At 45.7% G+C, this 27,533-nt stretch overlaps 2 protein-coding genes across 2 annotated transcripts; one reads left to right on the top strand and one right to left on the bottom strand.

The window, feature by feature from the left end:
- Window positions 1–775: 775 nt before the first annotated feature.
- Window positions 776–27,533, bottom strand: LOC146195722 (uncharacterized). Its single transcript, XM_084596268.1, has 4 exons — window positions 27,384–27,533; window positions 26,662–26,765; window positions 16,093–16,194; window positions 776–993 (listed from the first exon to the last, which is right to left on the bottom strand). Exons 1-4 carry the CDS (start codon window positions 27,424–27,426, stop codon window positions 793–795), a joined length of 450 nt encoding a protein of 149 aa, XP_084452394.1. The 5' UTR covers window positions 27,427–27,533; the 3' UTR covers window positions 776–792.
- Window positions 5,321–7,313, top strand: LOC146195723 (uncharacterized). The gene has a single exon (XM_084596267.1). It carries the CDS (start codon window positions 5,339–5,341, stop codon window positions 7,037–7,039), a length of 1,701 nt encoding a protein of 566 aa, XP_084452393.1. The 5' UTR covers window positions 5,321–5,338; the 3' UTR covers window positions 7,040–7,313.

Here is a 27,533-nt window from a genome sequence, read left to right as displayed (position 1 = left end):
GCTTGTTTCCTAGGTAGAATATGCCGTTGAAAATGAAAGGAGAAAAATAATTAAGACAATTGTGAGCAGGTCATATCAAGCATGTTTCGGCGCTCCTCGTTGCGCAGTGGTAGTAGTGTATTATGTCTCTTTTTATTGCGGGATTGTGTACTCTAATGAAGATTCAACAGCATGGGAAATGTATGTCTAAACGTGCAGCTAATGAGCATGCAAATGCGGTTAAAACGGCGTTGCACGTAGAGAGAGGGAGTAGTAAAGCATTATATACGGCTCATCGCAAGAATAACTTCGTGTCTCCAGATAAAATCATGTCCTGAAACACCTTGATGCTCTAACCGCACGACCTTGTGAGCGAATTGTAAACACCGCTGTGAGCTGGTTATATATGAGGTCACGGGTGGAGGGAATTAAAGTGATTCAAATATAACATGCAATGTGCGTAAACGCCGCTTATCTGAGATTATCCAACTTCATTCCTTTAAAAAAATTGGTTGCAGGTGGATCCCCTCCCGACGACCTTCAGGTTTTAAGCCAGAGACGCTACCGACAACGCCAAGCAATTTTGACCAGCACGGCTCGGTAACAAGCGGTGATTTATATCGATGTCTTGTGGTTGATTTAAATCGGAGATTTCAATTTGATTAGTTACTGATTGCGTTTTCCTTGCACTTAGGTATAATTAATGGTCTTACGCAGATTTCCTGCGCAGCCTAATTTTGTCGAGTTGAAGCATACCTGTGGTGCTCATTGACAAAGTCAACCCAGCCGTCACGCTTGAGACTAAATTCCGATTTATTCCAGTACAGATTCCTTTTTCACCCCCAGTAACCCTCCAGTCAGAGTGTGCAACTGGTGGAGCAAGCTATCACCTCCGGGTACAACTACCTTGAAAATCGTTGCTGCGTCGCGCACAATGTTTCTTCGGAAACGGCGCAGAATGCGGTGCTTGTCGCGTACGCAGAACTTCAAAGAGCACAAGGATCGGAATGGGATCTGCGAATGAATAGGAAGAAAGCAGAGCAGACTAACGTTATATGAAAAATATAATTTTTTTTTATAGTTTACAACCAATAAAACAGTGAGCTGAGAGCTTCAGGGGCATCAAACCAGCTTCCTAGATTACAGGAAATTGTGTTCATTTATTAAGGCAGATAATGTTACACCAACCTGCACTGGGACCAAAATCAGTGATCACCACGCGAAGTGTATATGAACCATAGTTTAGTCCTAGCTGCGATATTTACGACGTGAAAAAATTAAGGTGACTTCTGCTCTCGCCTCGATAACGAATGAGCGTGCAAAGCTGTTTATTGAGAACGGAAGGACTAGTGTAGCAATTATGCGATGCACACGTTCATCTCGAATGTTACAGTACAAGAATCACTCTTCTTGCTCATATTAGGCTTTATGTGTCATTACCACGTAATGTTGACAGGCTGTGAAATTTATGGTCCTGTTCATGCTAAGAGCAGAAACCGTAAACATGTAGCTCGCCGTAATTTGGTTCCATTAGGTAACTTTATCTTCACTGACACCCCCAATAAGATGTTTATAAGTACCTATACATTTGTATATATATATATATATATACACCGGTTGTTTAAGCTAACTTCGGCTATTGGTTAAACACTTAAGTATTAGATATAGGCTAGAAAAATCCGCTGCATACAGCTGCCAGCCGTGTTGCGCAGCACAGGCTAATAGTTTCGTCGAAAATATATAATCTCTTATTAAGGTTATTGTTTCTAATTTCCTTAGTATTGACTTTAAACAACAAACGTTAGTTTCAAAGTTGGAGAGCAGGTTGAGAAACTCTCATTCCATTTATTTATTATTTTATTTATTTATTCGGTACTGTCATTACCATAATGAATCTAACAGGTAGGGCTTGAAAAGTACAGAGGGACGAAACATATTAAATGATAAAACTCAACGTACATATAGGAACAGGCACAAAATTTTACATTAAAATACGTATAGCTGTTAAACCAGAATGAGGAGTGTGTGACAAGATTTTGGCAGACAAATAATACCGCGAGCGAAACCCAAACGGAAGAAATAAGTTCGTAATGACATAAGAACACAATAATTACAGAGATGTACCGTCTTTGCCAGAAGTAAACAGGCTGCATGGTTTGCTTTTCGCTTGTATTTTAAAGCACACTTAGATTCACAGATGACCACAACTTGTTAAGAAGTGAGGACAGGAGCTCGTCATTACTATGCACAGATCTGCAGCTTCAATAGTGGTACAAATTCTCTGCTACCCGACTGAGAAGTGGAACACGTAGCCCGGCTACACTTGCATATACGGTACATAGTTGACTGTCCACACCTGTGCGACAGCCATTAAATGATATTACTAACAATGGATGTGTTAGTAATCCATTTTAATCCCCAAGTTTATATTTCTTCCAAGCTGAAAATAAAGCCAGCGAATTACAAAAACGATCGCGCGACTAGCGCATTCGCGCGCCATTATTGCCCTGCTCTCAACCGTAGATTGAGTGAAAAAAATTCACCTGCGGCCGTGTCCCGTTGTCTCAGTTCCAGTGTTAGGCTGATAGGTTGGCGATGACTGCAGTCTGCTCAGCCAGTCCACTGTGCTGGCTGCAACTTGCGCCGTCCCATGCGCCGACTGGCTCATGCGACGTATGAAACCACCGCAGACTTATCGGCCTATCACTGCAAGCCACCGCCGCAGCTGATTTTGTTTTCTCAAAACACCGTTGAGAGCCGGGCCACCGCCACGTACGATTGCGCTAATGACGTGATTGCTGTTGTAATTCGCTGCCTTTCTCTGGAGCACGGAAAAAAGATACACGTGAGGCACTCCTCATAGAAACTTAATGGAATGGGGATTTCTGAAGTCGCTCTCCAACTTTTGAAACATATTTATTGTCTAAAGTCAATATTATGTAAATAGGAAAAATTTACCTCCATAAACAAATAAACTTCTGGAAACAAAAATTGCCTGTGGTGTGCACGACGGCACGCTAGATATACACAGCTGATATCCCTGGGCTATCCCTAATATGAAATTTTTTAACCCTTGTTACAGTTTAGCTGGGACACTCGGTATATATATATATATATATATATATATATATATATATATATATATATATATATATATATATATATATATATATATATATATATATATATATATATATAATTTGGCCATTATGCCATTATGAAAGATATAGAGGTAATCGGGAAAGTACGATGCAGTGACCACAGGATGGTGAGGTCCCGAATTAGCATAAATCTGAAGAAGGAACGCAACAGATTAGTAAGAAAGAAATCCATCAACGAATAGCGGTGAGGGGGAGAGCAGAAGAGTTCAGGATCTAACTACAGAAGAGATATTCAGCTCTAACCGAAAATGGCGACATTACCCTAGAAGCAATGAACAATAATTTCAGACATATAATTACTGAGTGCGCGGTAGAAGTAGGTGGTAGGATAGTTAGAGAAGATACCGGTAAGCTATCTAAGAAGACAAAAGATTTGATTAAGAAACGCTAGAGTATGAAAGCTTCCAATCCAACCGAAGAGATCGAATTGGCCGAGATATCAAAGCTAATCAATAAGCGCAAGGTGGCCGATAGGAGGAAGTATATCATGTAGAAAACTGAGCATGCTATAAAGAACGGGGGAAGCCTTAAAGCGGTAAAGAAGACATTGGGCATAGGCAAAAACCAGATGTATGCGATAAGGGACAAGGCGGGCAACGTCATCACGATTATGGAAAAGATAGTCAAAGTAGCCGAGGAGATCTATACAGATCTCTACAGTAGCCAAAGTAGTCAGGCCCGTAATGAGATTGGCGGTAAGGAAAAACAGTCGGACGTTCAACCAGTGACGAAGGACGAGGTGAAGAAAGCATTAGAAACTATGAAAAGGGGGAAATCAGTTGGAGAGGGTCAGATAACTACAGATTTGCTGAAGGACGGGGGGGGGGGATATTGTGATAGAAAAACTGGCCACCCTGTATACGCAGTGCCTGGTGTCATCGACGGTACCGGAACCATGGAGGAATGCAAACATTATCCTCATTTATAAGAAATGGGACTCTAAGGACCTTAAAAATTACAGACCAATCAGCTTACTGTCTATTACCTATAAGGTATTTACTAAGGTAATCGCTATTAGGATCAGGACAACCTTAGACTGCAATCAAGCAAAGGATCAAGCAGGTTTTCGGAAACGGTACACTACTATTGATCATATCCATACCATCAATCAGGTGATAGAAAAATGCTCGGAATATAACCAGCCCTTATACATAGCATTCAATGATTACGAAAAAGCATATGACTAAGTTGAAACCTCGGCTTTCATGCAGGCATTGCGAAATCAGGGGGTAGACGAGCCGTACGTGAAAGTTCTGGAAGATATATATAGTGGCTGCACAGCAACCATATTTCTGCATAAAGAAAGCAACAAAATTCCCATAAAGAAAGGTGTTAGGCAAGGAGGCACAATCTCCCCAGTATTATTCACAGCTTGCTTAGAGGAAGTATTCAGAGACTTGGACTGGGAGCAGTTAGGGATAAGGGTAGATGGAGAATACCCCAGTAATCTGTGATTTGCTGATGGCATTGCCTTGCTAAGCAACTCTGGGGATGAACTGCAAATAATCATTGAAGACCTAGACAGGAAAAGTAGAAAGGTATGTTTGAAAATCAATATGCAGAAGACTAAGGTAATGTTCAATGGCCTCGGGAAGGAGCAGCAGTTTACATTAGGTAGCAAAGTACTGGAAGTAATAGGCGAATATGTCTGTTTAGGACAGGTAGTAACCGCAGATCCTTGCCATGAAAATGAAATAACAAGAAGAATAAGATTGGGATGAAGCGCATTTAGCAAGCATTCGCAGATTATGACTAGCAGCTTACCGGTATTGCTCAAGAGGAAAGTATACAACAGTTGCATTTTACCTGTACTCACCTATGGGGCTGAAACGTGGAGGCTAACAAAAAGAGTTCCACTTAAGTTGAGGACAACACAGAGGGCTATAGAACGAAAAATAGTAGGGGTAACATTATGAGATAGGAAGCGTACAGTGTGGGTCAGAGAAATAACTCAATTAATTTTGCAGTGCTAATTTGCGCGAATCGAAGTTTTCTCTATCTCGATGTGTTCGTGAAGTTGAAAAGCACTGACGGATATTGAAAGTTCCCAAAGGTACGCCTTTTCTTCAATTTACCGGACAGTTTTCATCACCGCCGTGCGGGGGGCGTCCCGCTAGGTGTGTTCCGCGAGCGATAGGCCTCGTCGCTGTCGTGGCTGTCGCGGCTCGCCGCCTCGGCGGCAGCCACTCAGCCCCGAGATGGAGGAAACGTCCGTTCTGGCAACGATCTCCGACTCTCCAATGACCGTTCATGTTCAAGGCGAAGAAATTTCACCCGAGGAATTCCACCGCGGCCATGGATGGACTCTCGCGGGGGAACGCATGTCAAGACTCCGTCAACGAGACCTCGACGCGAAGCTCGCCGGCACCGACAACCAAGTAAGCAAGAAAGCGAAAGGAAATAAGAACTTTAAAGCCTCGGCCATCAAGGCAGCGAGAATGCCAGCCATGCCGCTGGAGGAAAACAAGATCGTAATCAGACCGCGAGGGGGACTCGACATCACCAAGATCGGCACTACGACCGTCGCTGCGGCCATTCTCGCCGCAGCCAAGATCACGAACGAAGAGAACGCATCGGACACGATTTGCCCGAACGCGCAACAAAATATAATGGTAATCAGCACGCCCAAGGAAGAAAACGCCGTCCGCTACGCAAGAATTCAAGCTATATACATTCAAGACAAGACCTTTGAAGTCAGCGCGTACCGCACGGCGCCGTACGACACCATGAAGGGCATCATCCGAGGGATCCCTGTCGACGAGAAAGCCGAAGATCTCGACAGCAACATTGTAAACGACAGAAACCCACTCACCGTAGGCGCCAAAAGAATCGGCAACACGACCACGATCATAGTAGCCTTCAGAGGACCCAAGGTACCGAACTTTGTCCGATATGGTGTCACGCTGATACCGTGCCACCTGTACAGAAAGCAAATTGACGTCTGCCACCAGTGTGGTCGGGTCAGGTATCGCAAGGACGTGTGCCCGTCGCCAACCAACCGGATCTGCAGGGGCTGCGGCCAAGCGAACCCAAAAGATGACCACAAATGTACACCAAAATGCAAACTTTGCGGCGGCGCTCAACCGACCGCCGACAGAGAATGTAAAGCCAGATACAAGGTTCCCTACGTCGTTCGCAAGCGTCAGTGGGAGCGCCGAAAGGTCAGCCATCAGCTGCCGTCGGAAAGCGATTTCCAACCACTCGACAAGCCAGCTGCCCATAAGTCAAGAACGCCATCGAGAGACCGCGCGCAGTCGAGAAATAGCAGCTGCAGGAGCCAGAGCAGAGACGCGCGAAAAACGAAAACCCAAGGATCACTGTGGCGTGAGAGAGTCGGTTGGGGCAACGCCGCACAAGGTATCATGAAGATAAATCCGAGCTACAACGCCAAGACAGAAGACAACGCTTCAACCAAGGAACGAGAGATCAACGAGGCCCTAAAAAAGGAGAACGCGACCCTGCGAGCCACCATCAACAACCTCACCAAGGAAATCGCGGAGATCCGCAACGCCCTCCGCAACGTCGAACAGCAAAGATCCAGCCCGAGCGGCAACAACAAGGCCGAAGCAACTACGGCCGACGCAGACAAGGAGCCGGCAACGAAGATGGCCGTCGAATCGCGCAAGACCAAGAACAACATGAGCAACTGCAGCACCGACAGCAGCAACAACAACGTCGAGGCCAAACTCAACAGCCTCGAGGATATGATCAAATCGATGAAGCAAGCCATCGAAGCCTTCCAAACGGAGAACGTCAATAGACTCAACAATCTGGAAAGAATTGTGCAACTAATACTAAGCAACCCAACGTTCGCGCCAGTACAGCATCAAGTCAACCAAGCGCAGCAACACGGAGAATTCCGAATCGGACAATCATGGCCTCCAACTCCACAGACATAACAGTGTGGCAGTGGAACTGCCGCGGCTTCGTCAAGAAGAAGGCAGTCGTCCAGCAGTACATCGAGCACGCGGCTCGCAAGCCCGACGTGCTCCTCCTCCAAGAAACACTAACGGACAAGCCGTCCCTCCCCGGCTACAGGGTGCACGCGGGCCCGCCCGACGGCAGAGGCCTGTGCACCCTGGTCAGGAAGGGACTCACCTTCGTCGGACACCGGCTAAGCAATGTCAGGATTGAACACACGCTCACCGAACTCATACCGACCAAGCAAAGAAAAAACAGCATCTTCATGTTGAACATCTACAGTAACCCATCGCGGAGACTCCAGAGGTTCAAAGCCATTCTTAACAAGGCAAGCACGACGGCCGGCCAGAGCACGCTGATCGCATGCGGCGACTTTAATGCGATGGATCCGGCGTGGGGCTACGTCAAAAGTAATGCGAAAGGCAGAAACCTATCCCAAGACGTGGCGGAACTCGACTATACCCTCATAACCGACCCGGCTTACCCAACGTGAATTGGCAACTCCGTGTCCCGAGATACCAGCCCCGACCTCACGTTCGTCAAGAACAACGCACCGATCACGATCACGTGGAGGAACACGGGGGTGGACCTCGGTAGCGACCACATGATATTGGAAATCGTCATACCGGAGCAGAGTAGCACCAAAGTCAGGAAACATACGTGGATCAATTGGTCTGCTTTCAGAGATAACAGAAATCAGGAAGCGGAAGAGACCGAAATCGACGACATCGACGCGTGGACCAACAAGATCCTCCAAGATGTTCGAAACTCAACCAAAGACATAGTAACAGACTTCGAAACGAACAGAATGGATAGCCGACTGGCCCACCTTATCAAAGCCAAGCAGTCAATTCTCAACAGATGGAAACAACAACGCCTTAATCGTAGGCTACGAAAGAAAGTCGCAGAACTCAACAGAGCAATCGAGGACCACTGTCGAACGCTATGTGCGCAACAGTGGAACGAGATATGCAACGCTGCCGACGGCCAGATGCACAACGGGAAAACATGGAACTTGCTGAAGCATCTGCTCGACGAAACCAAGACTAAGTCACACCAAAGGGACCGACTGGCGAAACTCATCCATCGAGAAGTCACTAAACACGGCGCCGATAAGATGACGAAACGCATCAGCGATAGATACCTGCCGACTACGCCCACGGAGTGCCATGGGCCGTACGGGGGGCTGCCCAACGCCCGTCTCGACAGAGATATAGACGTAGAAGAAGTTCGCACGGCACTGCAGGACCTCAACAGCAGGTCGGCGGCCGGGCTGGACCGCATCACCAACAAGGCGCTTAAGAACCTCGACGACAAATTCATAGAAAGCCTCACGAGTTATTACAACAAATGCTGGAAAACGGGAACGCTGCCGACGCAGTGGAAGAAGGCCAAGATCATCCTAATCCCCAAGCCGGGCAAGCCATCCGACACGGATAACCTCCGACCCATTTCGCTCACATCTTGCGTGGGCAAGGTGTTGGAGCACGTCCTGCTCAACAGGTGGCAAGAATACCTCGAGAAAGAAGATCTCTACCCGGAAACGATCATTGGCTTCAGGCAGCATCTAAGTACCCAAGACGCCATGATACAGCTCAAGCACCAGATCTTCGACGGCAAAACTGGCGACAACAAAGCAGTACTGGGACTCGACCTACAGAGCGCCTTCGACAAGGTGAAGCACTCAGCGATCCTATTCCAAGTCTCGAAACTCAACATGGGAGAGAGATCATACAATTACATCAAAGACTTCCTCACGGACAGAACGGTCGAGCTCAGAGCGGGGGACCTCCAAGCACAAGAGAAGAAGCTGGGAAGCAGAGGCACACCTCAGGGATCGGTCATCTCGCCGGTGCTTTTCAATCTCGTGATGATAGGAGTGGCCGAAAGGCTCAGGAACATCAAGGAAGTGTGACATACGATAAACGCGGACGACATAACGCTGTGGGTGGAAGGGGGCAGCGATGCCCACATCGAATCCATCCTACAGGCGGCTGTTGATGCGATCGAAGACCAACTCGACGGAACGGGGCTCAGATGCTCGCCGAGCAAGTCGGAGCTCCTCGTCTACCCGTCCGTCAAGCACCGCAAACCTAAGAGCAACCCGAGAGAGTACGAGGCAATCAGTCAAGACCAGAGAGGGAAACGCGATCCCAAGAGTTAACAAGATCAGAGTGTTGGGATGACGATCGAGACGCACGGCAGAAACGGCGAGACCGTCACCCGGCTCATTGTGAAAGCGGCGAACGCCACGAGACTACTCAAACGAGTCACGAAAAGAAAAGTGGAATGAAGGAAGAGAGCCTGATCAGAATGATCCACTCATTCGTCATATGTCACGTAGCGTACGTGGCGGCCTACCACAAGTGGAACAAGAGCGAGAGAAACAAGATAGATATACTCATCCGCAGAGCCTACAAGACGGCACTGGGACTGTTCGAAACAACGAGCACCAAACGCCTCCTGCAGCTAGGGGTGCACAACACGCTGGAGGAGATAGCGGAGGCCCAACGTGCTGCACAGCTCGAAAGACTGTCTACGACCAAGGCCGGCCGGAAAATCCTGGACAACCTTGGAATTGGATATCAAGGCAGGGAGCAGACGCAGCTCTCCGTCCCCGATGAGATCAGGCGCCACATCAGAGTGGACTCGGTACCGAAGAACATGCACCCGGAGTATAACAAAGGGAGGAGAGCAGCGAGAGCCAAGGCGCTGATAGACCAGCACGCGGCCAACACACACGCACGCTACGTTGAAGCGGCTGAGTATGCCAAGATACACGGGTTCACGACGGTCGTCGTCGACGCGACCGGTACCGTTCGCACGACCGCCAGCACGAGATGCACCAAGGCAGAGCAAGCGGAGGAGGTGGCCATCGCCCTGGCCATCGCCGACCACGACTGCCACACAGTGCTATGCGACTCGAGGCAGGCGGTGAGAAATTACGCCAAAGGCAGGAGCGAAAGAAGCTGTCCGCATACTGCAGGCAACCAAAAACGACAATGGCAGCAGACAAGTGAGAATCAAGTGGTTCCCAGCGCACGCGGGCGAGGCGTCAGACCGCAGCGCCAACCACAACGAGACGGCACACGCCGAGGCGCGCGCGCTAACGGACCGCGCCTCGGTCGACTGGCCGCTGTGGTTCAGCACCAAAGACCGCATGACGGACTACAACGAAATAATCAAGGTGTTCCGCCTAGCTCGCAGAACTCTTCCACCCCCTTGCTCGGGGCTCAGTCGAGAGCAAGCCGTTTTATTCAGACAGCTACAGACGGGCTCACACCCCAGTCCGTTGCTGATGCATAGAATGTATCCCGAGACAACCCGACAGACAAATGCAGAGTCTGCCGAACGGAGACTGCCGGCTTCGCACACATGCTGTGGAATTGTACCCAGTACCAGGAAGAAGCTAAGTCTGGGAGGATCCCGCCGCGACTGGAAGCAGCCGCAGGGAGCGACAATCAAGAGGAGCAACTCTGGGCCGTCCAGCAGGTCATCAAGGCGCTGGCCCGGCAGGGAACCAGCGAGCCGCCCACGGTGAGCGGGGACCCAGGGCGCGCGGTCGGTGCCCAGAGGACGACGTAGGCCCCGTCCGGAGCGCGCGCGCGCGAGCACGCGTTCTACTGCAGGCCCCGAATAAACGTTTTACCAATCCAATCCAACTCAATTTACCGACATTCTGGCGGAAATTAAGTAGAAGAGATGGACATGGGCAGGACATGTAGTGCGAAGAGAGGATAACCGATGGTCTCTTAGGGTATTAAACTGGATTCCAAGGGAAAAAACGCATAGCAGGGGGCAGCAGAAAGTTAGGTGGGCGGATGAGGTTAAGAAGTTCGCAGGGGTCAAGTGGATGCAGCTAGCACAGACCCGGGCTAAATGGAGAAATATGGTAAAGGCCTTCGCCCTGCAGTGGGTATAGTCAGGCTGACGATATATTTATATATATTGTTACGAAGAGGACGAAGCGGGCAGTGGCGCGGGGCGGAGAGCGCGTGCTAGGTCCGCTGGCCATGAAAGCAAGTTTAATCATCCTGTCATTACGTCGTTCTGTTTCTGTTGTATCGCCGCATTCCATCGCTTGCCATATGTCACCACGCAACATAATATATATATATATATATATATATATATATATATATATATATATATATATATATATATATATATATATATATATATATATATATATGTGTGTGTGAAGGAAAGAAGCCAACAGTCGGAGAGGCCAAGGAAAGCAGTGGGTATTATGTTTTGTCTTTTTTTAAATTTTTACTTCCATATTCACAGAAATGAGTAATGTCATTTGCTTAGGGGAAAGATAATTAAACACAAAGTAGAAGAAAAAACAATGTGCCGATGGTGGGGACCGAACCCACGACCTCCGAATATCGCGTCCGGTGCTCTTCCGACTGAGCTACATCGGCCGCTGTCCCCCCTGCTACTTTCTCGGGTAATTATGTTGTCTATATACGAAACTTGAGAGTGAATTCACCAGCGCCACCCTCAACCATAGCGGCGGACGTGGAACGTCCTGTGTTACCGCCAGCGTCCCGTAGAACGTAATCAAGAGCGAGGGTGAAAGCTGTGCTAGAATCCTCTTACGCTACCTATGGCCTCAACACGGCCAGAACCAAGACCCCCGTAAGCTACAAGCAGATAAATGAAGGGGAAATGAGGGTGCTCGTTATAATACAGGAAGGAAAGAAGCCAACAGTCGGCGAGGCCAAGGAAAGCATTGGGTATTATGTTTTATGTATTTTTTTTTAATTTTTACTTGGATAATCACAGAAATGAGTAATGTAATTTGCTTAGGGGAAAGATAATTAAACACAAAGTAGAAGAAAAAACAACGTGCCGATGGTGGGGACAGAACCCACGTCCTCTGAATATCGCGTCCGGTGCTCTTCCAACTGAGCTACATCGGGCGCTGACCCCCCTGCTACTTTTTCGGGTATTAATGTTGTCTGTATACGAACCTTGAGAGTGTTCACCAGCGCCACCCTCAACCATAGTGGCGGACGTGGAACGTCCTGTGTTACCGCCAGCGTCACGTAGAACGTGATCAAGAGCGAGGGCGAAAGCTGTGCTAGAATCCTCTTACGCTACCTATGGCCTCAACATGGCCAGAACCGAGACCCCCGTAAGCTACAAGCAGATAAATGAAGGGGAAATGAGGGTGCTCGTTATAATACGTGAAGGAAAGAAGCCAACAGTTGGCGAGGCCAAGGAAAGCATTGGGTATTATGTTTTATGTCTTTTTTGTAATTTTTACTTGGATAATCACAGAAATGAGTAATGTAATTTGCTTAGGAGAAAGATATATAAACACAAAGTAGAAGAAAAAACAACGTGCCGATGGTGGGGACCAAACCCACGACCACCGAATATCGCGTCCGGTGCTCTTCCAACTAAGCTACATTGGCCGCTGTCCCCCCTGCTACTTTCTCGGGTATTAACGTCGTCTGTATACGAACCTTGAGAGTGGCACATTGTTTTTTCTTCTATATATATATATATATATATATATATATATATATATATATATATATATATATATATATATATATATAAAGGAGCGTATTGTCTACAAGTCCGAGGCAAGCGCCGGGAATATTTTTTTGTTAGTATTTACAGGATTTAGTGTTATGATGATCTTAGGGATAAAGAATATTAAATGCAAAGCCGAAAAAGAAACAACGCGCCCATCATGGGCGCGTTGTTTCTTTTTCGGCTTTGCATTTAATATTCTTTATCCCTCATATCATCATAGCACTAATTCCTGTAAATGCCGGCAAAAGAGAAAAACATTTAAAAAAAATATCCCTGGCGTTTGCCTTGGACTTGTAGACTGTTCGCTCCTTTAAATTCTATAATAACGAGCCCTAATTTCCCTTCAATGCTATATATATATATATATATATATATGCAGATAATTGAAAGGGAAATGAGGGTCTCGTTAATACAAACTTAAAGGAGGTAACAGTCAACGAGTGTAAGGGAAACGTTAGAGATTTTCTTTTATTGTTGGTATCTGACAAGAATTAGTCTTGTGGTGATTATCGGGATAAAGAATATTAAACGGAAAGCGGAAGGAAAAACAACACGCCGATGGTGAGAGTCGAACACGCGACCTCCGAATGTCGCGTCCAGTGTTCTTCCAAATGAGATACGTCGGCGGCTGTGCAATCCTGTGTGTGTGCGTGTGTGTGTGTGTGTGTTTGTGCATGCGTGCGTGTGTGTGTAATACAGTGCAAAGACTTTTTAGGCACTGATGTTTCGGCGGCGTGACCACCCTTTGTCAGAACGTCCCTTACTTCTTACTTGCAAGGTTTTTCGGTGCATATTATACCATCTCCATTAAAACATTTTTTCATGCGGAAACACCTTTCGACTCTGGTAGAACATAATTATTTCAAGAAGGATGGCATATCAAAACAAATAAAGCGTGCGCCTCATATTTGATTGTGCGAAACATCGATCGAATGCGCCTACTTGAGCTTCGTTTTGTAGTGCTTATACGACCCGTGCACCACCTGTAGGGACGCACTGAAAGCCGCCTGGCAGTCGTTTTCAAAGGCCTTCCGGGATACGAGTTGCCGATTGCTACGAGAATTGCCGATGTTCACGACAGGGATTTGTGTTTTTTCCCCACATGTAGATATTTTTTCTACGGAAGCCTCTAAACATAAAATTAAGTTACCTCTTTGTGTTGAAGAGATCAACTGGGTAATGCGGCAGCTATCTGGGACAACCTAAGGCGCAGACGCTTCAGTTGCCTCCTACAAGCAAATGCTAATTGAACGGCTGCAATATTAGGCCTGTTTTTATTGTGGGCACGCTGCATCAACTGATCATTTATTACAGCTGAATATTCGTTGTTTTCTATTTCTTGTTACATATCCGGCCTTCAATTAGCAGGCTCTTCTCATATATGCTCATGTTGACGCGCCTAGACCCAATATATGACACGTTCTGCGCCACGCTTCGTTACATCGTGCCAGCATCACTCTCTCAAAAGTATGCGCTTCATCGGCTGAATTCAAAAGACTTTAATGCGACATCGCGCAGGGTCCCGTGTCGCAAGAAATCCGGAGTCATTTTCGTCGCATTGTCCATGAACGAAGAAAAAAAGGTCCCGACAAAAATTTAGGAGCAGTTCGAAATGTTCAGATTGACGCTAAATTTCTCAAGCAAGCTCCGTAAAGAAAGTACGATAATTGAACAAAAACTGAGTCAACTTTAGCGGGGGTAGATTTCGAACCGTAGATTTTCCTGTTTCGAGAGAAGCACGCGCTCATATGTCCCAAAGGATCGCTGATTCAAGCTGAATAATGGTAGACCTACTGAATTCGGTGCACGAACGTGGTGCGACAACGCAATCGCAATGTTATTTCAATAGCCGGTGCTTAATTCAGTGCCCCCGTGTTTAAAGCATTCCCCACGGAATTAGCTGTGACGATGGATTGGATCACGGTGATGACATGCTGCATAGCGTGTACTGTCAGAAATGGGTGAACCGCAAAAAGCGAGCGCTTACAACGTTCAGTAAATTCTAGGCTTCGTAAAGCTGATCCTCTTATGTAAAAGGACAAAATGTTTAGACGTCCGTCTCTATACAAGCGCCGTTTATAGATCATTAAATGCGTTCACCACACGCACGGAGCACCATGCCTAATTCAATAAATCTTGTATTGGACGTTCTTCATATCCCTTTTTACTTTGCACCCAGAGCCTCTGAAATGTCTTGATAAATAAGCGCCACAACAATATGCAGCACTGCACTCAATAAATGAACTATAACAGGTTTACGCAGTAGCCAGACTATTTTGTTTTCTCTACCTAAAAGCGTATTCTAATGATCGTCAGAAATTTAACGATGACGCGGTGATATTAGGTGCTTTCATATCGAAATAAAAGAGACGAATTACGTCAAACAGTACGCTCTAGGTCGTATTGCTTGCCGAGGTGGACGAGTAAATAATTTCCACAACGCGTTTTGCATAGCTTTTGATCCTTTACACAAGGAACAATCATAGCTGGAGATGCCCCGTAATTTGTGTCACTGTGCACTGACAGCGGATGCTGTATATGCAGCGATGCGACCGCCGTGGGAAACGAATTCAAGGACGTGACGACTGCATAGAAACACAAGGCTAGAAGACGACCCGGCCTGCTGCGCTCCAAGATCCACTTAGCCACTTCGCCACCATTTAGTGTTTGGTATTTCGTAAATATAATGAAATGACTAACTATAATACGAAGGGCGTGGTGTACGTGATGTGATCGCTTACTTCCGAAGTATGCTTCGCGTCCTGTCATGTATCGTGTTTGTCGACTGTCTTCTTCAAAGACAACACGTTATCAGCGGCCTGTTTAAACTTCAAGTTCAACAAAACTTGAAGTTGGGCTAGATGGTGCATTGTAATTTGACTGAACATAAAGCGCGTGTCCTGTGTCTTCTTCTCTTGTGTGCGTCTTCCCGTGCGCTTTATGTTCAGTCCTTCAAGTTCATTTTGATGAAAATAAAACGGCAAGAAAGCAGTACTTGTTCATGCTGCGCCGCAGACGGTGCGCTGCTACGCGCCACAACAGCAGCAAGAGACCTCTGAACTTGTACTGAAGAGTTCGGGTTGCGGACCCCGTATTAGCATTTTTTATTGTTCAAGCATAATTGCGCTCCCCGTCTAAAGCAGCAGCCCTGCTCATGATGCTTTCGGAGCCTATTCGTTCCCGTAACTGCGGTAACCGCAAAAAAATAACTCAGCTACACTGCCAGCAAGTCTGGCAAAAGTCTCACAGTGCTTATTGTCACACACGACACAGATCCTTCGAGAACGACAGTCATTATTAGCGTGAAGAAAAGTCATTTAGTAGCAGCATTTTTTCAAATCTTGCCAGCTATATCGTGCTTAGTAAGACAGCGTAGGAGCAGGTTTGTATTCAAAGTACTTCAAGATATGAACACTACTCATGGATAAATATGAACACAAAGAAAGAGAGTGCAGTAGAGCGCTCCACTCATAAAAACCTCGCAGGGCTTTGCATGAACCATCCAGATCCTGTCGTGTTGAGGCGGCACAGGTGGGCGCATGACAACACAAAGGCATGTGCATGGATTCGCCAGAATCGTCTGAAAAATTGAATAACAAAATTATTATAGTTCTGCACACCCAACACCCGCTGAATTAACTAAATGTTTCCAAAAACAAGCTAACTTTTTGTGTACCAAAATTATGTATGGAAATCAATATTAGTGCCTTCCAATAAACGGCAAGGTAAACTGTACCCTGAAATTTACGGTCCTGGAAGATATGTAGAGACAATAACTCTGAATTAGTATATCAGCTTGGTCTATCCCTCTTATTATATAGTTCATACCTCACATGCTACCAGATAAAATGTGTTAAAGCGACATTTTATATTATTATGTTATGCCAAAAGGTACTGTTATCTTCTGAAATGGTTGGTTTGTGGGGTTTAACGTCCCAAAGCAACTCAGGATATGACAGGAGCCATAGTGGAGGACTCCGGAAATTTCGACCACCTGGGGTTCTTTAACTGCACTGACATCGCACAGCACACGGACGCCGCTCTGTTTCGCCTCCAACGGAACGCAGCCGCCGAGGCCGGGATTCGATCCCGCGTTCTTGGGCACAGTAGTCGAGCGCCGTAACCACTGCGCCACCCTGGCGGGGACATCGTCTGAAATGATTCAGTGTACAACCGCTTTGTCATGTATACATAAATATCACTTTAGCTTTATGCCTACTATTGGGCAGGGTTCTCCAGTATCCTTCACCTTAAACCAGTCCTGAGCCGGGTACCGCAGCCACCAGCCAAGCCGCACATTCGCTTGCCTTCCCTTGCATCCACGTTATTATGCTTGGAGACCATTGCTTCTTCTGTCCTTGCAATGCTTGACTGTCATGTCTGCTTCACTTATCTTTTTCTAATGGTTTGTCGCAACCTCGTGTATCTTCTGTGAGGCATTGTGCTCACCTCCTGATTATTCCCTTTAGTTTTGTTAGTCCGCGGAAAAGTAGGAGTTAATGGCGAAGGCAGGGTAACCTAAGGATAAATCAATAGATAGCAAAGGAAGCCAAGCCAAGTAGGAGTGGCATAAAATTAAAACGGTGACTTCCATTACGACGTGTTTAAGGGCAATTGGGGGGGCATCTGGCGCTAGATTGGGTTTAAGTGAAAGCATGTATGAGAGGTATTTTCTTCTTGTGGTCCTTGCCCGCGTTCATCATCGTTTCCAACTAGAATATTTATTCCCTTCTCCCTATCTCAGTTTTATTGCCGAACGTATACTGCTGTTTATTGCTTACCCCGCTGAACTGTTTGGTTCGTTCTACTTCATTTTGTTACATATGTTTTTATTCGCCGCTCTAATTAGCTTCTTTTCGCTTATTGTTTGCAATCCGGTCTGATATTCACTCAAGTAGCATGGTCAGCCAAATGCACATCATTATAGCGTCATTTAATAAGGACTTTCAACCGGCTCTCTTCTGAGTCGTAACCTGAAATATCATTTTGAAACAGATACCTAGAACCTGAGGTATGTCTTTCTGCCTAAAGCTTTCCATATTGAGATTTTATGACTTCTTCTACTGTCAGAAACCTCGCATTAGACCTCATTTAGACATATTCGTTTGATTCATATCACAGTGCGAATTATTGGAATAGGCTACACAAGAATAGACGTTTGAACAACGGTAGGCCCAACGGCACGAGAGAAAGCTTGTTAGCATGATTGCTGTGCGCGTTTGAAAACATCCTGAGACATGGCAAAACCAATTCTCATTGTTTAGCAAAATTACCTGGTGAGCAGCACGACCGGAGTCTCTCATAACTTCTACTGCTAGAGATAAGAAAGTTATTTATAGCTCTAAGCTACAGGAATTTTATGGCGAGATATTCAAGGTCCGAAAAAGTGCCACCAGGCTCGTGAAGTAATCGAAACGTATAGAATAAAGCATTTATAAGTTTGGCTGAATAGGGTTGTGAACTACCGTATGAGGATCCACTTCCGGATCTTGGTTCACGTACGTGCTCCTTCCCATTCACTTAATCATTGATCTCCTAATTTGTGTCTCTGCTATCACACTAGTTTGTTGGCATGTGTGAGTGCACTACGTGTGAATTCGAGCCTATTAGATGCAGTCTAGTTGTACGGAAATCTGCTAATTTGGGTTCGTGATTTACCAAAGTTGCTATTTTCTTCTTTATAAGGTACTTTGAAGGGGAGGGCTCATCAACCTATCTGGAAAAAACAATAGGCTTTCGGAGCAGGTATTGAGTGGATTCAACTGGTCTGTTAATGAAATGTCAGTGGCACTTTCTGACTGAAGCGATGGCCTTGAGGTAAAGCATCCGCCTCGTGCTCGGGAGGTAACAGTTTCGATCCCTGGTTCCGCCGGGTATCCACCGGCTTTGAATGGGTACAAGCTTCGTCCGGCCTGGTGCTCTTCTCTTTGGGGGGAAATGCTTGGGAAAGGGGTCATAGATCTAAATAGTGGCGCTGATGGGACAGTGATCTCTTCCGCCATCGGATAACAATAAGTCCGTTTCGCGCAGCAGAAGCGTTTTATGTGGTACTTCAGCGGCATGGAAGGAAGAGCTCAGGCGGAGTTTGAGCAATTTCACACACTGATCGACTGTTGGATCCATATAAGTTGTTTGGAGTTTGCTTGGGCTTGTCTGACGTTGAGGATTACGACCGCCAGAGATTATAACCTGCGTTCAATGAAGTTTCTGCGTGTTGTTTGCAAATCTTTGAAGATTAATTGTGTCAGGCGGTGTTTGATTAATGCATTGCGCCTTGCGCCGTTTTACCGATAAATTGACGTGGTTTTACCAAAATATTGTTAGAGGCTTCACTCTCTAGAATAAAAATGGTAAAGCGCTTAAGCTCTGCCTTTAAACGTTGTACTAGATAGCATTACCGCACCCCGCTTGCGTTATTATTCATTTCTCCTGCTCTTAGCCGCACAGCGGCCCACTACCCATGACACAGCAGTGTTATTTGCCCCTAGCCAGTGGTTTTTGTGACACGCAATTCGGCCCACTACTGGCGCATGGCGTCCGCCTCTCTAGCCCTGAAGTCAGCATCTTCGGTCCCCTAGCACCGCCTTCCTCTGATGGGCCTCACGATAATCCGCGTCTTGAGCAAGCTTCTGTCGCATTGCCCCCGCCTCTCGTGCCCGCATCTCGGCATTTTCGCGCCGCCTAACCCTCATCCCCTCTATTGGCCTTGCCTTCATCTTTACCTTTTCGGCTCAAGACTTACTTGGCCGACCCGCCGCCGAGGACCAAATGTAGAATATGGTCCACTGTTAAGGGAAACATGGCGCCGCGTGCCCGCAGCGCTTTGCAAAACTCTCCCGCGAGAGCCGTTGACAAAAAATGGCATAAGGTGCATGTCCAATAGCCATTGCTGACTGCTCTTCGTCAAAATGCCTGTGGGGCTGCCTATTCTCGCCAGTTGCCGGTGGCAGTGCTTTGTGAAGTGTGTACACTATGCGATTGCATGTTTCCTTTAACGGCGGTCGTACTGTACATGCCCCGTCCACATTCGGACAAGGCTCCCGAACAGGGGCAGACATAAATACACAATCCGCACTTGTCGAAGACGAAAGCGAATCATACGAACGTCCCGCGCTGTTAGTCGGCAGGGTATCCATCACACAAGTAGTTACAAAAATATGTCCTCTTTGCGTCCATTAAAATGTGCACAGCCAGCATAAAGCGCAGGATCGTGGCCGGCCGGCCGCTGATAGTGTGGGCTCTTGGCACCACATTGCGGGAGTAGTGCGAAGAGCAGCCAGCGAGCAAAGGGGTGGCGCCATATACCCTAAAAAGGTCGTGCTAGGCCGTCGTCTGGTTTTCGCCGGCATAATATCGCCTCCAAATTGCATGTTAGCAAAGCGCAAAATTTACAGAAATGTACTCTATTACTCGCTTACATTCTTTTATTTCCGTAATATTTCCTTTCTAATATAGCGTACGGAAAGCTTACATAGGACAATCCTTTACCAGAACAAAACAGTGTGGAATTTTTCATTATTAATATAAACAGTGCGAACACGAAGACAAGGGACAAGAAACAAGAAAGCCACAGTACAAGCGCTGACTCACAACTAAGCCTAAGCCCTTTACTCCAAGGCCCAGAAAAACAAACATGAAGAAAACGAAACAGTCACGTGAAACAACCCCTGGGTTCACCTGCTGCATAAAAAATTACTTAAAAAAATCACTTAAAAAAGACAACCCAGGGGTTATTTCACGTGACTGTTTCGTATTCTTCATGTTTGTTTTTCTGGGCCTTGGAGTAAAGGGCTTAGGCTTTGAGACAGCGCTTGTACTGTGGGTTTCTTGTTTCCTGTCCCTTGTCTTCGTGTTCGCGCTGTTTATATTAATAATGAATAAGTACCAACTCGCCCAACAAAGTATCTTGGTAAGTGTGGAATTTTGCTGTATCGGTTCCATGATCATCTCGCAATCTGAAAGCCAAGGCGAATCTTGGTATGTTCGGAGTACTTTTATATAGTTTTAGTTCTTTCATTCATTGTGGATTTTCGCTTTCCAACTATAAATCACAACAACAAGTGCATTGTAATACTCGCCTAAATTCGTTTAGTTGCGTAATATTTCCTTTCCAATGACAGCCGACGGAATACTTACATAAGACACCCCTTTACCAGTATGAAGGAGACACATAACAACGTCCCTAACTGTTAGTCAGCACCGAATCCACCACACATGTAGTTACAAAAACACGCCCGCTCCGCGTGCATTAAAATTTACAACTAGAGCATACAGCGCAGGCTTTTTGCCTGCCGGCCGCTGACAGTGTGAACTGATGGCACCATAGCGCTAGAGGAATGCGGAGCACAGCCCGCGAGCACAATGGCAGCGCCGTCTACCCTAAAGAAGTACTGCTAGATCAAAGTCTGGTTTTCGCCGGCATGGTGTCGGCACCAAACTCCATTTTAGCAAAGCGCAAAATTTACGAAAATGTACTCCATTAATCTGTATTCCAAAAGAAGGAAAGCAAAGCAGGGGGAGGAAGAATGTTAGGCGGGCGGATCTGGTAAGACCTTCGCAGCGGGCAAATGGATGCAGCTGGCACAGGACCGTGTTAATTGGGGGAATATGGGAGAGCCCTTCACCCTGTAGTGGGTATAGTAAGGCTGAGGATAATGATGATTATTACGACTGTAATACTCGCCTAAAATAATTTATTTCCGCACATTTCTCATGATATAGCGCACAGAAAGCTTACATAAGACACCCCTTACTGGAACGAAACAGAGTGGACTTTGTTGTATCGGTTGCGCGATCGTCTCGCAATCAGAAAACCAGCGCGAATCTTGGTATGTTCGGAGTTCTATTATTTACTTTTATTCCTTTTCTTCATTGCGGATTTTCACATTATAACTGTAAACAACAAAACAACGCCGATACCGCATTTTCTTGGATCTATCGCGTAAGGGCCCGTAGCTTTTCGGTGTTGAGATGAATAATTTTGGGGGCTATTTAGACCACTAAAATTAGCGAGGAGGAAGCTTTTGTTTGAAATGCCCCGCCGGGATGGCGGAGTGGTTAGGGCGCTCCGGTCTCCAAGGATGCGGAATCGAATCCCGGACTCGGTGGTCGCTTTTCGATATAAGCGGAAACCAAGGCGCCCGTGTGCACGTGAAAGCAGTCAGGAGGTCGAAATTTCCGGAGCCTTCCACTACGACGTCTCTAAAAGCCTCAGTCACTTTGGGACGTTGAACCCCACGCACAAAAAGAAACCAAACTTTGGTTGAAACGCAGCTGATTCCTGCTTTACTGCGTAGGCCTCTGTATGTAGTGTGGCGTGGCGTTCGAGGAAGCGGCAAATGAAAGGCGCAGCACGGACGCCTGGATCGAATGAACGGTGGGGTCAGCTTCGTATATGCGTGAATCGCCTGGTGAGGTCATCTGTCATAACCGGAGATGACGTCATGATGACGTCACGTATCGTTATTATATGTGACCGCATTTGATATCCGATCGTTACCGACGACGTCACCAGATGATGTCATAATCTTGCTGTGCCCCGCGAAATATCGCGAACTTCTCCCGGACGCACACCGCGTTGGACACGCATGAACTTATATTGTAGTAGAACGCCAGGGATAGGCGAGCTAATTGTGCATTTTCATATAAAACAGCGCAGGGGACACGGTACTAAGAAGAGAAAAAAGACGCACACGGCGCTAAATATGCAACTACGTTTTTGGCAAAAAACACACTGTACTATAAAGGTAGGCATCAAGAATTCGCGAATGCGCCTTTTCAGAAATGCCCTTGTTACGAAATTAAAAATGTATCCTAACCGCACGTGTCATCATCGTCATTCCCCCCTGTTTAGCATATTCGTTTCGTTAGAACATAAGGCTACTGATTCTTGGCTGACACAACGGTTTGTCTTCCTCACGATAAGGTATGCCTCGGCTACTTTTCTTGTGCTACGATCATTATGAACGGACGGTTATTCGGTGTCGACGAGTAACGGAGTGCACTGACACTAGAGACAATTTTTAGCCAAATTCGATTAACATTTTCCCAAAGACATTTGGTGCTCCAAAAGCTGTACATTGAGGTACCGGCCTGTCTATTTGTGGCCACAGGAGACATGAATCTAGTAGACAATAGCAGCTTTAACGGGAATGACTTTTTTATGATTAATTTTATAATCGCTTTTCTCGCCAATTCCATCTTTCTTTCCTTGTACTGCTGCTCCAAAATATCTTGTTTTCACAAAATGAGCTATAGCCTAACAGTCCAGGTACAACGGTGTAGACAAGCTGGTTTCCCCAACTTCGTTTTTGTTTCGTGTGCAGGATAGATCCTCAAAAAACTGAAACGCTGTGAAAGTGACTTGCAGCAGCCCACCAGTCCTGAGGACGGAAGGGAAAAAATAGTTGTTCTGCCAAACGCTCATACCCTTTCACATAGATTGAAGGGGGGCCAAATATGATGTCAACGTATTCTCAACTCCGAATAAGGTCGGCAAGATTGGAACAGCGGTTCAAAAAAAAAAATGTAATTGGCAAGAAAATTCCTTATAAAGTTAATCATAAAAACAAGTTCGTCCCATGTAAGGTTGTTGTGGTCTACCAGATTCCTATGTCCTGTGCCCGCACATACATTCGTCAGACAGGCCGGTGCCTCAATTTACGGCTTTTGGAGCACCCGAAAGGGTTAAGTAAAATGTTCAACAAATTTGGTTGAGCATTGTATAAAGCGTCTGTGCAGATCGTGCAGTTGACAGGCACTGCTACCCGGCCGTATGCTTTAAAAGGGGTGGGCGAAATAAGAACCACTCATTACGAGGCCCTTAGACACCAATAAAAACCAGCTACTCCTATAGGACAGTGAAGCGCGTTAGTACGACTCACTGGGTGTTTTATCTTCACATCTATAACGGCTAGTCTCTCACATAAGGTGGTAGCTTACGACTCCATGACTTTCAGCATGTATGAGATATGCCAAAGGCACAAACAAGGAATGATTATTTATAAGAGCAACAAATAGCACGTACGCGAAAGACGATCCGCAATGGAGTAAAGCCATTACACTGTCTTGTCAAACTCATTACACAAAGCACACTGTCCACAAAGTACTTTGGTATTGAATGCTGAAGAATCGCCAGTAGAATCAATGCAGCAACCAAATATTCGGGAAATGAGCTTTGCTGATGTGGTAAAGGGGCTGGCGCGGGTTTTTGGTGTCATATCGCATTACTCGTTAGAAACACAGAACGCACAAAGGATCTATGCTCATTGCATGAAGCTTATTCTCATGCTCTCTAGTTAAAAACACCCTTGAAGGCTTCCTTCTGAAATAAATCTTCTGTCAGAAGCCAAGAGTTTGACTTCTGTTAGGGGAAGTGAGTTCATTTTGGAGCACTATATCGACGGATACTAGATTTCGGTGAAATTGGTCATATTCACTGTGTAGAGTACGAACTGTCTCAACGCACCTACAGTGTTTATGTTGTAGATATCCTTCCAGAACACCCATATACCTGGAATGGTTACATTTTGCACATCTTGCCATTGTTAAAAGACAAGAGGAAGTGTCTGCAAAGGCCGATCGTAGCGACAGGATACAGCTGCTCTGCGTCACCGTGCGTCAGCGTAATGCAACGTCAGTTGTACAAGTGGGGTGAGTATGTTATACCGATGTCTAAAGGCTTTGAGGGTAGTCCACCCCAAGCGTGTTGAGGGGTGGGCTAGCACTTGGAAATATTGCGCTATGTGCGCTTATGCAAGTAAAATTGCGGCAATGTGCGCCCTCGCATATAAGACGCGCGAGAAGAATTGTCTGCTAACACAGTAGGAACGATTCAACAGAGTCCGGGTGTATACAGGCAAACATCGTCCTGATGTGTGTTAGGCGCTGTCTCTCTCTGATGTTGCCACTAGGCTCGTTTCGTCATCGGCGTAATGATAATATTTCATTGAAGAAGGATAGACAGTTGGGCGAGTTGGTATCGGTTCATATTGGCGCTCGTGTGTACGTATTCTTCCTTTCGTCCCGTGTCTTCTGGCGCTGTGTCCTTCTAATATTTCACATAAGGAGGCAACGGTGTCTCAGCGAAGGCCAATCACAATTTTAAACCATAGGCTTTTTGAGACATGAAGACGGCCTCTGCGGCACACTTGTACTAGTGTTCGTGGGCACCAGAATACAAATGAATAATGGCAATTAAAGCATTGGTTAAATATTTCGTATAACTACCTTCGTAATTAATACAGTGAAACATCTAGTTACCATAATTTCTTTTTTAACCGGGCAGTAGGAATTCTATTTACAATTTTAGAATTTCAAAATTGCGATTACTGTGGATGTTGTGGCTCAGCTTACTTTGGCTACTTCGCTCCAAAAGACGAGCGCCTTCGAAAAGGCTGTGTTCTAGGTTCTCTGAGTGCGCAGTTGGTCACTATTGAAAATGGCACCTACTTTCTTCGTGCCGCTTCCGCTTCAGCTCTCGTCACTGCTTGGTACTCCAGATCACAAGAGACAGAGAAGGCCACGTGACGCTTGCGTCATTGATTTATGGCACCATGGAAGCACTTAGATAATCGAGTATGGCTACTGCTAAAACAGCGTAAATTTTTTCGAGGAAACACTGCGCTTTTAAAGCCGTGCGTTTCCAAAGCTGATATGAATAACAGTAATTGACAGACACAAATGTCTTTATTGCACTTAATTAGCAGCTGAACTTTAGCAAGTAAAAAGTTTTTCGTTTTCACACTTTAGTCGGCCGTATTCGAACTTATATTATGGCCCTGTATTCTGACGTCTACCAATGTTTATATAAAGACAGCGCTGAAGCCATTTTCATACCGGGGAAGCATATTTTTCAAACTTTATGTTCACGTTCACTGAAACGTCTTTTATATCGAACAGTTGCACATTATGCGGTTCATTTGAAGCCACTTGAGGTGTGCATGTTTGACGTTTAGGCTGATTAAAATCATCTGTACAAGTCAAGCTTCGACTTGAAGGATAACTTCCTTGATTTTCAGCACTATCCCAGGCTTTAAGTGACACAGTGGCTATTTTATTTTCACCTCCAAGGCTCTTTGAAGGACGTCTTTACATCTACGGTGTAGCGTTAAACCGCTCGACCAGCAAGAAGACTTCACCGCAGTGCGAAAATTGCAATATTTTTATTTTGTAATAAAAGTGACCTATACCGCGCAAAACAGACCCCTGCTGTTGTTGAAAAAAAAAAAACAACTGCTCCTGCTGTAAATTCATAAAACGCAATATGTCTGTCTGTAAAACGGTTTTTTAAAATGTTTGTCGTTCTTACAGATGATTTTGATCAAAGGAGAAATTTTTAAACTAAATCTTTGGCAAGGCTCTTTAAATCAGCGGTCCCTGACGGGGCTCGCCGGTGATATAAATCCTGAATCCTTAGTTAAATCCAGGTTGTAACTTGGACTTTTGTCCTATAAGAAAAGTTAAACCTCTCATTAAAAAGCCACAATCAGCAAGGGTTAGTAGTTCTGAGTGAGAGCTGTCCGAAATTCACGATAACTTACATTCGTAAAATAGCAGCTAGAATAGACACAGAGCATGTATATAAACACCACACCCTGAGCACAATAGAAATCCCTACTGCTAAGAAACGTATGAACAGTTGAAGAATCCCTGTCTTTCCTGGCTTACTGCCAGGATGGGACCGGCGTTGAAAGTAGCATGAAGAAATGCATATTCCACAGGTGCTGGCGCTGTTTCCTAATAACTGGATTCTACAGTGCTTTCTTCGTGCGGCGTTTTAACAGCGGCGGCTCTTTTTCTCCCCTTTAAAGTCATTAGCTGAACATAAAAAGAAATACCTTTACATTTCAAGTGAAAATTGTCGGGTATAAAGGCGTACCGATCACAACTCTCGACTTAGCTTCCCAAAGCTACATAGAATCGAAAAGCAACGAATATTTCGCGTGGAACAGACGAGCTAGTAGTGCCACTATTTCACTATTTAATAAATTATGGTAGTTTCTTAGTCTGAAAAGAGAGTGTCAGCATTTTCGTTCGCACTACTTACAAAGCTGGCTTCTGACGGAGGTCCCAAAGGTCCTTTTTGGTTTGTCGTTTCACGCAACACATGAGCTTCTGTGTATTGTAGACAAGCCCACAGTCGCAAAAGAGCTGCGGTGAAGACATGCCAACATTTTTCTATTTCAATCTTCAGCTCACCCATTGTCAAACATGCTTGTGCAGCATTTGAAAGGCGACACCTATTTTAGTTCGACCACTCCTGCCTTGTGTAATTAGGCAGCCTTTACCGCAATATTGCCATGCTTTTATCATTTTTAACAAAGAACATCTGTTTTAGCGTGGCCTTCTGCAATGTATAACACTAGATGCGATGCGAAATATTTGCTTTTCTGCAAATATATTTTATCTACAATGCAGCTTGCCAAACAGTTGTAAGGTAAGGTATTTCAAGGCCATATTTCTTAAGGACAACGTAGAAGTAAACAAGGTTCGCTGTAAATAATTCTTTTATTAGGAAGACTGTGCAGCTTTTGCAATCTTAATATCTTGAGATTTGCTCCGTGTATATAACACTGCGAAAAATGAATGCTTTCATCACCAACACTAGACTCAGGATTCAAAGTCTATGAAGGGTTGTCCTTCCCACGTTACCCTTCTAGAAATCATCAAGGCAAACATGGCCCGTACGATATAGAGGTAGTAAAGTTCATTATTGTCTTATACGCCTGGACGATTATACGTTCTAATTTTGCACACAAAAAAACTTACCAAATATCCATAAATAGGAACACTTTGGTGCAAGTGCGCCCATCTATACAAGCCGTCTGTCCTCTCCTGTTTCTGGTATCGTTGCAAGTACAGGCTTTCATAGAAGACAAAAGAATAGCCGGCTGCGATAGCGTCGCATTCTCAACCATA

The sequence above is a fragment of the Amblyomma maculatum genome, chromosome 3, assembly GCF_055883805.1.
Source record: "Amblyomma maculatum isolate TAMU_Amacu chromosome 3, ASM5588380v1, whole genome shotgun sequence".
In the NCBI taxonomy this organism is placed as follows: Eukaryota; Metazoa; Arthropoda; class Arachnida; order Ixodida; family Ixodidae; genus Amblyomma; species Amblyomma maculatum.
Note: the sequence above shows the minus strand (reverse complement) of the source record. Positions and strands in the feature narration are given on the sequence as shown.

Excerpts from the sequence above, each read along its gene's own strand:
- LOC146195723 (XM_084596267.1), top strand. The coding sequence starts at position 5,339 with ATGGAGGAAACGTCCGTTCTGGCAACGATCTCCGACTCTCCAATGACC.
- LOC146195722 (XM_084596268.1), bottom strand. The coding sequence starts at position 27,426 with ATGGGCGCACTTGCACCAAAGTGTTCCTATTTATGGATATTTG. Across the intron at positions 26,766-27,383 it reads TTCCTATTTATGGATATTTG|CTCTTTTGCGACTGTGGGCT; the intron begins GTAAGTTTTTTT and ends TCTTCACCGCAG. Across the intron at positions 994-16,092 it reads TTCATGCAAAGCCCTGCGAG|ATCCCATTCCGATCCTTGTG; the intron begins GTTTTTATGAGT and ends ATTCATTCGCAG.